Here is a 17412-nt window from a genome sequence, read left to right as displayed (position 1 = left end):
GGCATGAGTGGTTTAGTTTTCTTGGTTACTATTACTCTTTAGTCTCGGTTACTATTATTCTTTACCCTTTTTTTCCCTCCTTTTTATTTTACCACATTGTCTTTTCTTTGTCTGGTTTGTATATTAAAGCTGTTAGGAGCTTTTTCTTGCCATTGAGACGTATTTTCCAACTAAAATAATGAAATTACAGTAAGTGTACATTTTATCACCTTTCTGCCTGTATTTTTGCAAAAACACTTTCAGAAGACTTCCTTCTACATCCATGTGTCTTTATATTACCCCTCCTCATTTGTCACACAGACGTGCCCCTGCACTAGTTTGTTTAAATCTTTCAATTCTGCAAGGCACACGTGAATTAATGTGAAAGATACTATACACCCCAGAGCTGCTGCTGCCCTTGGCCTGGCAGCTTTACTGGGAGAGCAAAGCTTTGACCTACTTAGTGTTGAGATGCAATAATATTTTTTTTTTCATTTATAGTAACTGGTCTAGCCATAGAAATAGCTTTTGCTGTTGAAGAAATGAAGGCTTTTGCAGGTATCTGCTGTGAAAGCAGCTTCAGGTCTCCTTTCAAGAATGAGAAGTTAAATACATTTTAAGTAATAAAAATATACTTTAAGTAATAATAACAGAATTTTACCAAATCAGTATTACAGCCTATCATTTTTCTAAGGGTTGGAATAGCTAATTGGGTAAGGCCTTCTGGGTGCTAGGGTGCAGTGAGCCGTTCTGTAATGCCCCTTGGCACCCTTCATCATCAGAGGTTCTTCTGTGGCTCCATCTGTATTGAGAAAGCTGTTGATTTCTACAGGTGTCCAAGTCTGCCTGCATATCCTGGTTGTGCCCTGGTTCCAGGCTCAGACTTGAGAGCTCTCCGTACCCTGGAGACCACAGAGAATAATCGTGGTACGCCCGAAAAGCTCAGCAGGGGCAGGGAGGGGAAGCAGGACCCCAAACTAAATCCCTGAAGGCAGGTAGAGACCTTTAAGTGAGTAGGGAGATGGAGGTTGTACAATCAGTCTTGTGTCATTAATGATGCTACTCTTGCACTGCCAAAAAGCTGCTTTCTCATGAGGCCAGAGCAGTACTTGTGACAGTAGTGCCCGTGCCCGAGGAGGAGAGGTGGCCAGAGCACAGCCAGGGGAGCTGTAATGCAGCAACAGCTCGGGGCAGCCCCTTTTGCTTGTGTGTGAAGAGAGATCTGGAGGCTGTGACTGCAGTGCTTCAGCAGATCCAAAGGAGCACTTGAAGAGCTGGAGCAGAGTGTCAGGGCAGGAGGAGAGAGCTCCTGGGCCTGTTCCATTCCCCTCCTATTGCACATTGCTGTGCTCCTCCCAGCTGCTGGGCTGGCTCCTGGCAGGGCCAAAGGTGCTGACTAGAAGCCTTGCCACTGGGCAGTGCTGCTGGGAATGGGGAAGTACAATGGGCCTTCGTAATACAGTATTCAGCACCCAAGTTCATTCTTCCTGTTTTCCTTTCCCCACTATCTGATATAGAGATCAGTCTGGGAAAAGACCACAGATACAAATCAGTGGCTGCTTGTAACATGAAGCCAATTTTGTCTTTTCTATGCAGTGTGATAAGTTCTCAATGAGCAGCTTTGTTAAAAAACAAATCAAGTTTTGTAGAAATACTGCTTACTCTACTAATTGCACAATCTGGCTCCCTCTACTCCTGAAGAGACTCATCATCCCTGACAATGGTCTAACATCCTTACTAAGGCTGCCAGTCTTGCACATGTGTTACACTGTTTCCCAATGAGCACTGGGACCTTAAGCGTGATGATATGAAACCTTTAATCATTAATTGAAAACAAGCAATTTGTCTGTGATCTTAGTTTGACAATCCATAAAATAGTGCTTCTTCAATGACAAGTTAGCAACTTGGTTACAAAGAACAAAGTTTAAACAACACAACAGTTGTATGCACAAAGCTACCACGTTTTTTTTTTTGGTTTTTTTTTTTTAATCAGGAAAAAAATTTATTTATAAAAACGTCTCATTTAACTTACTGTCGAGTCTCTAGCTGAATACAGTGGTTTAGAACACTAACAGCCCATGCTTTTATACAGATTAGCCAAAGCATGAACATCAATGAAAATTAACCCCCGAAAATAACTTGGCTTTGCTTTATGTTATGAGCCACGAGAGTGTTAAAACTGGAACAATAATGAAAGCAACACAAGAGTTAGGAAGCACAGTTGCTTAAAGAGTAAAGGAAATGTTTTCTTTTGATGTCTCAGAATAATAAGAAAGTTAGAAATGGCAGAAACTCCTCTGTAGATTAGTCCATAGAAAGCATTGTCTCATGGGGCTTTGGAAAAGTCCTGTCTGGTGGCTAATGCACTAGGGCATGATGAGATACATTACAGAGCCCCCAGGCCAGTAACTTCTGAAGACAGCCTAAAATGTAGGAACAAAAATGAGGAAAAGAAAAGAAAAAAAAAAAAAAAAGGCAAAAAAAAAAGAAAAAAATCTTCTCACTATTAAAAAAATACCACTTGAGTACAACCAGCATAGAAAAGCATTTCAGTGCAGGCAAGATTTCTCACACAGAGGTTGGTGGATTTTTTCTTTCTTAAATGTCAGTTATTGAAACAGTTACAATAGTCTGGAACAGTTTTACAGCAGTTTTCTAGAGCTTTTAAATAGCTGTGGTACCTTGACATTATTCCCAGGTTTTCCTTCATTATATGCAACAACAAAAAATAAAAAAAAAATAAAAAAAAAAGGAAGCAAAAAAAGGGAAGCCACAAACAAAAAAACCACAAAACCAAAAAAACCCAACAAAACCAACCAAAAACCCCATTTGGATAAGTGCAAATTGTAACAATGGCAGTTCTACAAATGGTTACAGTGACAAAACTTAGTGCAAAGGTGCTAAGGTGAAGAAAAGCCCACAGAATACAGAAATGACACAAAATACTGAGATAGTACTTAGCCCTATACAATAACACACTTTGAAATACCGTGTTTTAAAAAGTATTGCATTTGCATTGTGTTTTTAGTTTATATTAAAATGCACTGAATACAGTTCAATTGTTAAAGCTTTGTGTCCAAGGAGTGCAGAGTGGATGAACATGGCGGGCTAATGGGACTCTGGATTTGGAAGTGGTGAGGAAAACAATATTGCATTACTGAATTATGCAACAGAAATTAAAAAAAAAGGTGGATGGACAAACACAAAATGCAGTTAAGAACTAGTTCCAACAGCTGGCAACCAGCCACTCCATTCCCCAGCTCTCTTGGCACTGGCTGACATTACCTGTCTCGTTTTAGCTAATCTGAACATCCTGAAGTGCTTGGTAAAGGGAGGGGGTCTGTCCAGCAGCCTTTGAATGACCTCTAAAATGCTATGTTTTTTTTGTGATTACCATACAACCTGACTGCATGATTAGTGGTGAGTTAAACTGGGATGCATTTTGTATAGAAGCCTAACAAAAAAATGGTCATTTTAGCTGAACAAAATGTACACAAGACGAAATATCAGATAGTGATGGCATCTGGTTTGTACTTGCTCTGAAGTACTTACAGAAATAAGTACTGTGTAGGTATACGTAAAACAACTGAGTGCAAAAGGAGGAGCCTACTCTCTCTCCCTCTCTCTGTCCCCCTCCCTAAAGCAGAGTTCTTAAAATTATGTTTTTCCAAAGCAGAGAAAAACAGTTGCACCCTTTAAAAGAATCATGTGGAAAGGCACAGGTGCCTGGTATTTTTTCCTTACTGTTTTACAGTCATTTTAATTTAGCAGTTTTTCTCCAACCAGAAAGCTTCATTTGTTGTATGCAGAAGTACCTGGTGTTGGTACCTCCTAACCCCCATCTCCTGCCTGTAGGCAGATTTTGGGACAGGGGGATGGGGTCTCCAGGCCTTTTGGGACCAGCAGAATGACTGAGGGACCCAGCAGCACTTCACAGGGCCTGGCAGGGGCACTAGTGATCATCTGAAGTGCCAGATTTTCACATTTTAGCAATAGAAAAAAATACATCAAAGATGCCAGTTTGCCATAAGGAATTGCTCTGCAGTTGGAAGCATCCCTGCAAATGGATCTAAGTGTATTTTAATGCTGGGCAGCATTGCTGGAGCAGGACCCAGCTGTCACCATTTTGCCTCATTTATGCTTTTTCCTTGTCTTTGCTGCATCTCCCTTGCTGGGCTGGGAGCAGCCCTGCCTTGCTGTGGGGCTGCCGAGGGCCAGCCCTGGCCACAGCCCCGTCGGAGGGATGGTGTCCGGGGAGAAAGAGCCAGGGCCAGCACCTGCTGGCTGTTGGAACTAGTTGGTGCCTGGTGTTAGGTGTTATGGAGAGCGGAAGACGACTTGAGTCGGCAACAGTTAACACTAGCAATTGAACAGAAAATAAAAGATGCCGTATTGTTTCCTTGATAACTAGGATCTACCACAGACTCTTGGCAGAGCTGGCAAAGCTTGCATTGTGTCTCATCCCTTCAATATGGAGCAAACTTCTGGCGGTCAGATTTCTTAACCCCGCTCGTCGAAGGAATTTTGGCAGTGTAAGCGGACAAACTCCCCGTGGCCCCCGCGGCGGCCGCGGCATTTAGTGCCAGGAGTGGGACAGTTTTCATGCCAAGCAGACTGGAGACAGGAACGGCATAGTGGGTGGTTGGCAGAGTTGGTAGGGGAGGGGGGGTACTGACGGTAGCGGCGGAGGCGGCCGCCAGCACGGCCATGGAGGTGGGGGTGGAGGTAGGGGTGGCAGACTGAGAGAGGTTCATGTTGAGGTCAACAGGGGTCGTGACGGAAGCGGTCTGGGTGCTGACTTTAGCCATCTCTAAGCTGCAAACGAAGAGAGGAAGAGGAACAAACAGGTTGGGAGGGTTCAGCCAGGGCGGTGGGGCCGGGAGAAGGAGGAGGAGGAGGAGGAGGGAGGGAGGGAAGGAGGGAGGGAAGGGCAGCAACCACGAAAGGGCAGGATTCAGGATTAGATCGGTGGACGAGGGGGACAGACGAGGGGGAAGGGGGAGAGAGAGAAAAAAAGGGAAAATGAGGGTCAAAGGAGGAACATGTTATGTGTTAAAGAAGAGAAATAACAAAAGGGTTTTCCATGATTTGATGGGGAAAACATTACTGAGACTCTAAAGTTCTTTCAGAACAGATAAAAAAAGAAAAAGGAAGAGGGTATGGGAGTGTTGCTAGTTCATTTTATACATGAAAAAAAGAAATCTAAGGAATGCAGGTAATGGCAAAAAGATGGAAAAAACGAAACTTAAAAGAAAACTTAAAATAACTATGAAGTTTACTCCCCAGCACTGAGATGGTGAATCTTGCTTTTCAAAATTAGGGTATTTTTGAAAGGGGGACGCGGGGGGTTTTGGTAATTTCTTTCAATTTTGTCAGTTTTGTGACATAAATAGTACCCTTCGTCATTTTGTTAGGATGAGAGGAGACTGAGCAACAATTTGCTGCTTCCATTTAAGGCATAAAGTTTTGATTGTTTTTGTTTTTGTTTTTCAAGTGAGTTAGTTTTTCTTCTCATTCCATTTACTGTGAGGTCAATGTGCATTTTTCATATAAAACAAACCAGATTATCCAGTGTGTTCACTTCGGTTTGTACTTTCCCCAGACTTTTTTTAATATCACAACAAAATATTTATGCAATCGAATTATAAGTAAATTAGTAAAAAGGAACACTGAAGAACACCCTGGCTTGCACAGCAGTGGTATCCTTTCTGAGCTTGCACAGTGGTTACAGTGAACATGACAAAGCTTTCCAGCTGACAGACAAGGTACTACATGGATACAACAGACACATCCTCAGACAGACCCCACCAGCACCAGGAATTTTGAGACTGACCCGACCTCCATGCCCAGGGCAGGGATGGGCTCTTGGGAAGGTTTAGAAATCAAACCACCTTCACTTTAATCTAACTCCACCCATCAGCAGGCAAGAGGAGTTTGGCCCATATACTCCTGCTTTTCTGTGCATTTCCAGACATTAAAATACAGTCATTCCAAGGACACACTGTTTTCTTCGTATGCCAAAATGTTTGCCTAGATAAATCCTCCCTTCACCCATTTGCATGTTGCAGCTTGTGCACTGGCTTTTGGGTTGGCAAATAACACAAGTACTGATTTCAGGATGCTTTTTGCAGGTGACCAGCTGGGAGCTATGGCAGCCTTGCATAGAAATAGGACTATGAGTTAGAAAACCTTTGCCAGCTACAGTTATATGTGTATGCCTAGTAAGTTTGGGGTTGTCTTTTTGACAATTACTAACTTGTCAGGCTCCTGGGCTTTCTCCTGAGGTGAGCTGAGGAGCTGTAGCAGCTTCTTGCTTCCAGAGTGAAGTGCCAGCAAGCTGCTGACTGGCCACACAGAGGACTTGATGCTTTCTTACTACACCACATCAGGCCCAGCAAGGCTTCCTAGCATAGGGTTTGTGCTGGTCCCTGATGGGGACTGGGTGAGCAAGCTTGGAGAGCAGCTGTAGCCAGGCTGCAGGCTGGGAAGGAACATGGTCACCCCACACAGGGCTTGGAAGAGCTTGGCTTGCTTAGACACAGATTGATAGTAACAGCCCCGTGGCTGTTCATTGCCAGACAAAGGCAATCACCAGCACACTGCCCGCCTCGTGCCAGGATGCAAGGATCAGCCAGCACTACATAGGGAATGGGGACACTGGACTAGAGCTTCCCAGAGCACTGCTACTGATGGCAAGTCTGAAGGACACCTGAAGCGGGTCTGAGCTGGGGAGAGGAGTGTGGAGGAGAGAGGGAAATGCTTGAGCACCGAGCTCATCTCTTCTCCACAAAGAAGAGAGGGCTCTTGGAGCATAAACACCTCAGCAGCTTTTGCTGGGAAGCTGGAAGGAGTACATCTGTGAGGAGATGGGAGGGAAGGAGGGCGAGTGCATGGAATTGGGACTCCTTTGAGGGAGGTGAAGTTTTGATTTTCCCACCCCAAAGTCTATCTGTCTCCATGGATGAGCAACTCTTAGCTTTTCCAAGCAGAGAGAAGTGCACCCTTGTGTTGGCTGTGCTACTCACCATCTACTCACACAGAGGGGTTTGTATCAAGACCACTGAACCAGAGACTCCAGCTCCACTGTAAATCCTAGGCTTGGGGGTGTAGGTGCCACATGTGATACCTTAGTATGTTTTGAAAAACTCAGTTTATACAGTTGTATTTTTTAGTATTACTCAGTATTATTCTAGAAATACTGAGTAATTAGAAAATATAGAAAAGTAGTGCAGGACTTAGTGTTTCAGTGACTCCAAATTTGTCTACTGTGCATTTAACAAAAACAAAAAATCCTTACTGATATGGTAGGGGGTGTTTGAGCCTAAGCTTTCTCCTGGACCAGCAAGGAGAACAGATCCCACAGGCCAAAATGCTGGTGTTGGCAGCAGCCATTCCAACTCCCTGTCTCTGGTTTACTCCCACAGGTATGACCATCGCAGTAATTTGCCCTGTTTCCCTTATTACTGGTGGCAACACATAAGGTGGGAGTTCATCAGCTATCAGCTGAGTTCATAGCTATCAGCTGTCCCATGGCAATGGCAGTTTCCCAAACCAACTGTGGATGCAAAAATGTTGCATGTGAAAGGGCGTGAGGCAGCCTTCATAGGAAATTTCACAGTGACAATTTTATACTGTCCCTCTGCAGGCCTGCACCTTCTGAATACGTACATTGAAGGCCACATCCTGCATTACCTGAAACTGTTGAAGAGAGCAGGTGTGGCTTTGAAAGTCCTGTTGGATCTGTGAATGAACCTCTTATAAAAAAATACCTTCAGGAAACTGCCCTTCAACAAGGAGCAAGTGCTGCTGGCTAAGTTAATTTATAATCCAAAGTCAGATATTACACAGGAAAATTAAATTGCAGTTCAATCTTAATAAAAGCAAGAAGATGGAATTGGGTAATGAAAATCTAGGTACTACATTGGAGATCAGTTAAAGAGACAGAAGGCTTTACAGGAAAAAAGACATTTCTACTGCAAACAAGCTAAGACACGCTCTATTCATACAGAGGCCAGCGCTCGGGTAAGCAATACAGAATCAAACCAATACTTAAGAAAGGTTTAAATCTCTGTCTTGATATGATATCTATATATATATATATATATCTATAATTTAGAATATACTATGTACATATCCAACACCAGATTGCAATAAAAGTCTTAAAGCAAGCTGATAAATTATTCTATATATAGCAACTTTGGTTGGAGGATAGCTTAAAGATACACGCAATATGTTTCTGGAATACTGTGGATAGGTAATTTTGTTTTTTTACATCATATGTTGCTGAAAGACATTGGTTTATGCAGAAATACTGGCCCTGGAAACCAATTCCCGTGAACAATCGATCTTGCAGGGGAGAAAAAGATCTACAATATGCCGAATGTTTATACAGCTGTTATTTCTTGTAATTACTATTTTCACATACCAGACCACACTTTGGGCAGTCTAGGTGCTGTACTTGTCTCTTCCCCAAAGCTGTTTTATGCCACCGTCTTTAAAGAGACAGCATCACTTGTGGCAGGTTTAGGAGGTGGCTCCCAGCACACAGACCTCACTAGAGCAGACCTCCCACCTGCCTCACAGCTTCTCGGTCTTCCTCCAGTGTGACTGAACTTGCACTGCTGCTGTGGTGGCACCTGGCTGGACAGCAATGTCTCATGGGAAAGGAGAGGTCTGGAACAGTGACACTTTTTAAAATGAAAAAGCCACCTTAATTGCCTATGTTACCTTACAACTTAATTTATTACACATTACTTTAAGAGTCTTCATTTACAAATGAAGTCATTTCATCTAAATACAGTTCCAACACATGGTACATAATAATATATGATGGTTTATTGTAGATGATGGTAACAAATGACTTCTATCTAGAAATTTAACAGGAACAAAATACTTTGTTTCTGGTTTCACAGGGTATAGATAGAGATCCGTGGTATATGACTGCTGAGGAGTTTTCTTCTTTGCGAAAGTATGTTAAAAGACCTCAGATAGATCCCATTCCACCACAAGAATCGTTAAACAGTAATCAACGGAAGTGTGAGAGTTCACAGACTTTTCTAAAGTGAGTCAAACAGTTTTGTTCACTAGAGTTTCTGTCTCTGGTGAGCAGCTCACTGCAACTCCATTAATAAGTGCATTATTTTATTTGCATGCTTTAGCTGTCTTCAAGATCCTAAATTGTTATCTTCCGAGATCCAGATGCATGCCATATGGTGTTTGTGCAACTAAAAATGAAGGGGTCTATTCTCGTCTCGATGTGTGGGGAATCCCTGAACACCAAGAGAAGAACATATCCTTAAGGGTTAAAGGAGGGAACACATTTTTATTTGATTACAGGGCTTACGGAAGTGACTTATATTTGCTACAAAGAATATAAATCAAAAGAGCTGTAGGTTGTTTAAAGATTCTGGAAATGGTTTATCTTAGTTTTCACAGTGCCACCCCTATATATATATCTTTCCCTAGGAAGCTGCTTTCAGACTAAATTAGAAAAAGCAGTATTTTTGCCTGCTTTAACACAGAGCTGCACAAACATCCCTTTCCTCCAATCCAACCATTGCAGTGGTGCTCTACAGAACTGGGATGGAGAGGAGGCTGGACCACAGAAAGCTGTAGACCTGCTGTGACTGCAGCTCCCACATGAATCACATACTTTGTACTACCTTAACAGCAAACATAGTTAAACACAAAGCTTGATTCATATCACATATTTTTGTCTGGGAAAAATAAATAAATAAATAAAATAAAAAAAAATCCATAAAATATATAGCTACTCCCCCTCCCCCACCATATATTGCCTCAGTCCAGCATTTACAAGAAGATCTATGAGACAGCACTATATCCATTGCACTTTCTTCTCTGCATAATTGCAAATAAAAGTGAGATCCATTTTAGTATTTTTCTAAATAATCATATAAAAACTGTTAAGAGACCTAGGCCATCCCCATGGCTTAGCTAAACAGCCAGTGCTTTCATTAATTCTGGGATCAGGAAGTGGAGAAGCAGATAGTCTCACCCTGTCTCACTAGGGAACGCTTCTTACAGATTTGTGGTGCTGTCTCAGAAGAAGTAAATCCTGTGCCTCTTCAGCAACCTAATGTCAGTTTATCAGCTCTGAGTGACAATTTCCACTTGGTAAATTAAATCTATTTTGCAATCTGTTTCACTATATTTGCCATTCAGGACAGTAAAATTGGTCTGTGAAAGTATTTTCCTTTAAACAATTTATGATTGTAATTTCATTTAATTTATCCAGTGATATTTTAGGTGGATGCTAATATGAGTATTCAGATTTTGCAGCTTTTGTCATTCAACATGCACCCAGAATTGCACTGGATTAAGCTCCTTTCCATATAAACCAACAGCAAACACAGGTTCTAATGATACAGGCTTTACAAACCAATAGGAATTGAGTAATACTATGCAAAATGGACACTGCAAAGCAACTTTCTGGATCTAGCCAGGACAGACATTTGCTGGAGAGCAGACAGAGCAATCTTGCAGAAGCATGATCACTTACAAAGCCAACTTACCTTGCATTAATGAGGTACTGTGCTAAGCTGATGTTTGCAGGGGATCCTGTGATTGTAACTTGTCGTTCTGCGGAGCCTTCTGTGGCATTAGCAATCTTGATCTGCGCTCCTGACATCTGCCTGATTTCATTTATCTTACTGCCTTGTCTGCCAATAATGCAGCCTATTAACTGGAGCGGGACAAAGACTGAGATTAGTGCCACAGACACAAGCAAAAACCACTTAACTGCAATCTGTACTATTGCTAAAAACATGGTTATAAGCAGCTCAGTAGCAAAGCAAAAAGATTTTTGCCCTGATGTTTGGAAGGAATCACTAGTGCAGTCTACTGGCTCTATGCTAATACGCCTTTAGAGCCAGTTTTGCGGCTGCATGATTAAGTCAGTATCTTATTTCTGGTATTTCAAGACTACTTCACTGTCTCCCATGGCAGAAAATGACAGTGTGCTGTGATGTTGAGAAAACCAAACACAGCCCCGCCTCACTTGCCAGTGGCAGCAGCAAGCCAAGAGCAGCAGCTGGAAGTCAGGCTGACCATCCATAGCTGCTGTGTGTGGCTCTGCAGCTTTCCAGAGCATTGACAGCCCTCCCTGGGTACACGTGGTTCTTGCTCGGCCAGGTACTGTGCATTAAAGTCAGTGGGATTTACAGCTCTCTGACTGCAGGTAGAAGCAGGCATAGGAAGAAACTGAAATTTGTCTGCCTTCCTTTACCAAAACTTACCAAAACTCTTTATTTTGTGAACACAACTGAGCCTGAGCTGTGTGTGTGCATGTGTGTCCCAGGGTGTTGCTCCTCCAGCACGGGGAGCCCCTAGGAGCAAGTGGGCACAGGGCCAATAGTTGAGGGTGAGATGTTTTGGTTTCTATAAGGGTGGGGAGTTTTTGTTGGGTTTTTTCTATGTTAAGGAAGGATGGGTGCTGAGAAGCTCAGCCATGGCCCGAATGAGTAGAAAATGAAAACTTTGCTCTTCAGGTCTGTTGATGCTGGGATAATGTTGCCAGTTTTGCAGAAGGATATGCCAAGATGCAGAGACTGCCCTTTCCCTCCCACTCTTCCCACCGCTTCAGGTCCTGATGTGTTACTCTTTGTGGTTCTGTAGTACTTGGAGTAACTGGCCAGAAACAGATTCACGTTGTCCAGACATTTTATCAAAATAAGAAAAACCTCCGAACGCAATCCTTGCTTCACACTTGGGGACAAACAAAAAGCCAAAGTGGATGCCCAGGTAGCTGAAACAAAGACCAAGTTGTGACAAGCACAAGAGGAGCAACCACAAGGGGGGGAAAAATGAGGTGGCAGGAAATGTACACAGGATTTCCCACCCTGTTACAACAGGAAGGCTTTGCTGAGCTCCCTGTCCTTATCCCAGAGATCTCTCTTAGTGTGTGACTACACATGCCAGTGCAGAGGATGGGTGTGCACTTCACTGGGAAGCCTCTGGCCTGTCTGTGGCAGCACAGGGATCCCTAAACCTCGGCTTCTGATGCCTCAGTCTCACTGGCCTCCATGGTCTGCAGGGAGTGAAGCTGGCGCAGGAGAGGAGTGGTGGAACCAGAACACTGGCAGAGAAGGCCCCTGCTGGGTCACTCAGCAAGCTGCCACTGGTATGTGCTGGGGGTCCTCCAGTGTTGCCCAGCTAGTCACCCACATGGGTCAGTGCAAAGAATGTGCCATCTCCTAGCTGAGTCTGAGTTAGGTAGTGAGAATTCAGTCCACACTGGTCAAGGACATTGGTGAAGCTGGTGTCTGGAAGAGAGGTTTGGTAACCTTTGGCCTGAAGCTCTCCAAAGTTACCCCTTCATTGCTGTGACAACAGGATGCTTCGACACCCTCTGCAAGCTATGACATGGCCTGTGGCTTGTGCAGAACACACAACTCCATCTGCCATGCAGGAAGGATAGTAGTGCTGGGGGCTTGGGCTCTCTCTGGGGTGCCTTTCTCATGACATGTTACTTACACTGAAACTAGAGTAGTATCTGAGTATTTGAGAGCAGATGTGTTCTTGAAGAAGTTCAAGGGATATTCGGTTATAGGCATTTGGTTTCACATAAAGACACCTACCTGAAACACCTTGCTCTGAGATGGAATCATGTCAAACTGCATCCAAACACCTCTGGCTCATTTGGGAGAGGAGCCAAACCTACCACAGACTATACCAAGCCTACTATACACTGTAGTCTGATACTATACTTACTAATAAATATAATCATCAGTGGCACAGGGTCCAGGAAGCCTGTCACTAGCAGTGTCTCCCAAGGTTCAATACTTAGCCCAGCATTATTTAACTTGTTCATCAATGATTCAGATGAAGGGACAGAGGCCTCCTCAGCAAGTTCCCTGATGACACAAAGCTGGGAAGAGCGGCCAATACCCCAGAGGGCTGTGCAGCCCTTCAGAGGGACCTCAGCAGGATGGAGAGATGGGCAGAGAGGAACTGTCTGAAATCCAACAAATGTGGGGGCTGACTGACAGGAAAGCAGGTCTGTGGTGACAGACCTGGGGGTCTTGGTGGACAACAAGCTGTCCATGAACTAGCAGTATGCCCTTGAGGCCAGGAAGGACAGTGACATCCTGTGGAGCGTTAGGAATAAATACCACTGCCCCCAGATCAAGTGAAGTCATCCTGCCCCTCTACTCAGTCCTGGTGAGGCCACGTCTGGAGTGCTGTGTCCAGTTTTGGGTTACACAGGACAAGAGAGACATGGAGCTCCTGGAGCAGGTCCAGTGCAGAGCCACAAAGATGAGTAAAGGGCTGAAGCACCTCTCTTATGAGGAAAGGCTGAGGGAACTTGGCCTGTTCAGCTTCAAGAAGAGACAGCTGAGAGGGGGCCTCATGAATGTCAGTGTATGAGGGGAGGGTGCCAAGAGGGTGGATCGGTGGTGCCAAGCAATAGGACAAGAGGCAACCAATGGGCAAAAACTGATGGACAGGAAGTTCCACCTGGATGTGAGGACTTTTTCACTGTGTGGGTGACCAAGCACTGGGAAAGGCTGTCCAGAGAGGTTGTGGAGTCTCCCTCACTGAAGGGATTCATGAACCATCTGGACACAATCCTGTGCCATGTGCTCTAAGATGACCCTGCTGGGGCAGGGAGGTTGGACCAGATGACCCACTGTGGTCCCTGCAACCTGACCCCTTCTGTGATTCTTTGAATACTTGTATTTTAAGTATCTATAATATACACATATGTACATAAAGACACACATAGTATGTACAGGTATATATTTTGACTCTCTCAAGACTTGGCTGGAAGAGCTCATATCAGATGTGCTGTGGCAGTAGCCCACCCTTACAAGACAAAAAGTAAAAAAAAAAACAAACAAACCAGTGTGAGGTATAAAATAAAGTTTTACACTGGTATTTCAAATTCCTTCCTAAGGCTTACAGACCATCTGAGCAGTAGCTGCTATCTCTGCCTTTATGCTCCATAGCCCATCTGTCTGACAATTTCTTTTTGAACCTGTTTCTCCTTTTGCTGTCCAAGGGCAATGGCAGTGGCTTACAGAGCTTGCTGATGTGTTGTGTGTAAGTATCACTATTTCTTTGTACACCCCAGAATTTCAGCTGGTGTACCCTCCTTCTTGATCTGTAAGCATGAGGTAAAAATGGTTCCTTTTCTGCTTGTGTGACACCACCTATGTCTTCCCCAAACCTCAACATATCTCACCTCTTGTGCCAAAAAAACTCCACACAAACCAACCCTAAAACACATGTTCTGCTTTTTGCCTTTTTCTAGCTTTTCTGTGCTCTTCAGTGAATTTCTGCTGGCACAAATGGAAACAGGACTGAGTCAAGAGTGAGGACTCTTAAAGGGTGGGATTTGAAGATCTCCTATAATTCCTCCCACATCCAAATTACTGATGCTGATAGTTTCTCCCAATATGCTATGACATCTCTGGTTCAGGTATCTCTCTTCCATTTTTTATCTTCTCCATAATGTTAAATATAAATGCATTACAAACACACACACACATTTATATATATACATTTTCCTGTAATGCTAAAGCATGGACAGAGTCTAATAAAAGAGTTCAGTGCTGCAGAGCATTGACTGCCACAGGAAATGGCATGGAGATTTTAAACACTGGTAAAAAAGAATCAGTTTCCTTTCTTATAATGTAGTGCTTGTAAAAAGGGTCAAGAATTAGCCTCTGCAACTTGGTATCTGCTGTCAGCAGCAGAGGGGATGACCACACCTGTCCACAGGTACTCATGGTTCCCCCTGGTTCCCCACTGCCAACACAGAGCAAGTCCATTTGCTTTGGCGAGACTTCTGCATTAGTTGAGTGAGCAGGTGCTCATCATGAATGAGACTCTTCAGTCTATTTTCAGAAAGATCCAGGCTGAGACTCTTAGTTTCAGGTTTGGGTTTGTCTGTTTTGTGTTTAACTAGAAGGTCTGGGGCAGAGTACTCTGTGGGAGGAAATATCTCCAGAGGCACATCAGAGTTCTTTATAAACTTGCTGCAGGGCCTGGAAAAAGATGCTTAAATACTCTGTATCTCTTAAGAACAAAACAATAATAAAGTTAAGAAATTTCCTTGACACGACAATGCAAAATCTGGGCCATAATAATTGCACAGATTTTGCAATAAGCCATATAGAAAACTGAGGAATCACGTGGGCTGTTCCGAGAACATTTTGCACATGTGGGTCCCACTCACTGGCAGGGAAGTATTTAAAGTACCACAGGGAAATAAAGGCAATTCTTCAAGTCTGCCATAGCCATCTTGGATGGATAGACACTTCTGTTTCTACGGAGTAGTGGTCAGACTTACAGCTGCCTTAAAATGTTCTTGGTGCCTTCTGTGGGGTAAGCTGACTTCCTGTTGCTTGTCCCTGACTGCCTCTCCCACATATATGCCTAATTTTTATGAGACAGATTTTTAAATTATTATTAGTTTGTTCATTTACTCTCAGTGGATGTTTTGGGGTATTAACTTACAAAATCTTAAGACATCTGCTATCTACACCCAAGGGTGCCATCTCTTCTTTCTTTTAAGGTTCTTTTAAGGACCTGTTTATGCCACTTTATTCTGGGATTTAGGTGAAACACACTTATATTGTGTAACTTGGGCAGCAGTGGAAGGACAGACAAGATCCCATCAAGGAAAGAAAAGCAACCAAATGCCCCTGTAAGGGACTTTGATGAGCAAAATGAGATACTGGATAAGGACCAGTGTGACTTCTGAGATGGACTGGGAGAAGTGTCCTCTTTGTTCTTTTTTTGGAGTTACACAGAAGTTATGAAAAAACCTAGAAAGGCAAATCTTCTGAATTCAATATTTGGAGAGGAAGTCTCAGCTTTTAGCATGTGGAAAATAATTTTCTGTAAAACATATATATTTTTTTATTCTACAGTATCTTTTTGTTATTGAGCAACAAGTTAACTGCAATTGTCAGCATATTGTATGAAGAAAGTAGCAAAATGTTGTTACAGAAATTATTAATAACAGAAAAATGAATTTCTATCACTGCCTAAATGCCAGAATGAATGAGGAAAATTTATTTCAATATGAAGCTATGTAATTTGTAAAAGTCTCTTAATATCTATTTGCTGTAGACTAGGCTAAACTCTCATCTCCTCATTGTCTTTATATCTGATTTTGCTCTATCATGTTCTTACTGGGACATGCTTATCATTGTCTTGGTCTTAAAAAGTATGTGAAAGTATGTAACACATGTGGCTATACATTGATTTCTCTGGTAGCTGCAAAGCATGTAGGTATTTGCAAGTCTCACGGTGTTCTCATGTGTGCTGGACTTTTACACAGATAAGCACAAGGGATAAGAAAGCTGTGGAACTCATGCAGCACAGGGGATCCCTGGGGCTGAAGCAGGCAGGGGACAAACCATGGGCAGCTTCAGGGCTGCACTGCAGCCCCATGCCAGGGCCTGCAGCTTCCTTCACCTTCAGCCAGATAAACAATCACTGTGCCACACTGACGGCCTCTCCATCAAAACTGGGACTAGGAGATGTGCATTCAGGAAGCAAAGTCAAATTGCCCTTGCAGGCTTTGCTGCACAGCTGCTGCTGCCTCTCCCACCCTGACCTCCATCCACACACAGCATCTGGTTGATGGTGCTGGTGCCTTCCCACCCTGCTCCCTCACTGCCTCATTTCTCTCTGTCACCCTCATATCCTTATTTCTCTTGAAATCATTAAGGTTGTGAAAGACCTCTAAGATCGTGGAACCCAGTGATTAACCCAGCAACATCATTTCATCCCTAAACCAAGTCCTCGAGTGCCAAATCCACAATGTCCATTTGAACACTTCCAGTGTCAATCTGAACACTTCTACCTGTCCTTTTGAACATTTCCAGGGATAGTGATTCCACCACTTCCCTGGGCAGCCTATTCCAATGTCTGACCACCCCTCCAGTGAAGGCATTTCTCCTAATATCCAATCTAAACCTCCTCTGGTGCAACATCCTGAGACCATTTCTTCTTTTCCTATCACTCAATGGGAGAACAACCTCCACCTGCCTACAGTTTCCTTTCAAGTATTTACAGAGAGCAAACAATAAAGTTCCTCCTGAGCCTCCTCTCTTCAGCTTAAACAACCCCAGCTCCATCAGCAGCTCCTCATGGACTTGTGCTCCAGACCCTCCACCAGCTTCATTGCCCTTCTCTGGACTCGCTCCAGCACCTCAGGGCCTTTCCTGAACTGTGGGACCCAAAACTGAACACAGCATTTGAGGTGTGGCTTCACCAGAGCCAAGCAGAGGGGGACATTCACTGCCCTGGTCCTGCTGGTCACACCACTGCTGACACAAAGAAATACATTTTTGGCACTTGGCTGCCTGGTGAGCAGCCCTAGTGCAGTTGTGATGGGTACACAGGACACCAGTATGCATGGTCACACTGGGAGACCCCAGGGAAGGCACCTGCAAAATT

General features: G+C 43.6%; 1 protein-coding gene across 11 annotated transcripts in view; it reads right to left on the bottom strand.

Annotated features, from left to right (window-relative positions):
* The window catches only part of LOC131575231 (poly(rC)-binding protein 3-like), a 140391-nt gene that overhangs the window by 8250 nt on the left and 114729 nt on the right, over positions 1–17412 (bottom strand). For 7 of the 11 annotated variants that reach the window (XM_058830370.1, XM_058830367.1, XM_058830372.1 and 4 more), the window contains 2 exons: positions 10512–10681; positions 812–4794 (listed from right to left, as the gene is read on the bottom strand). In XM_058830370.1, the coding sequence (XP_058686353.1) occupies positions 4446–4794; positions 10512–10681 (519 nt within the window). In that variant the 3' untranslated portion in view covers positions 812–4445. Of the gene's footprint in view, positions 1–811; positions 4795–8554; positions 9274–10511; positions 10682–17412 lie in introns of those variants that run through there. The other 4 variants (XM_058830376.1, XM_058830374.1, XM_058830375.1 and 1 more) reach the window with 4 other exon arrangements.

This window comes from Poecile atricapillus, chromosome 2 (assembly GCF_030490865.1).
Source record: "Poecile atricapillus isolate bPoeAtr1 chromosome 2, bPoeAtr1.hap1, whole genome shotgun sequence".
In the NCBI taxonomy this organism is placed as follows: Eukaryota; Metazoa; Chordata; class Aves; order Passeriformes; family Paridae; genus Poecile; species Poecile atricapillus.
The sequence above is the reverse complement of the archived record's forward strand: the minus strand, read 5'-3'. Positions and strand labels throughout refer to the sequence as shown.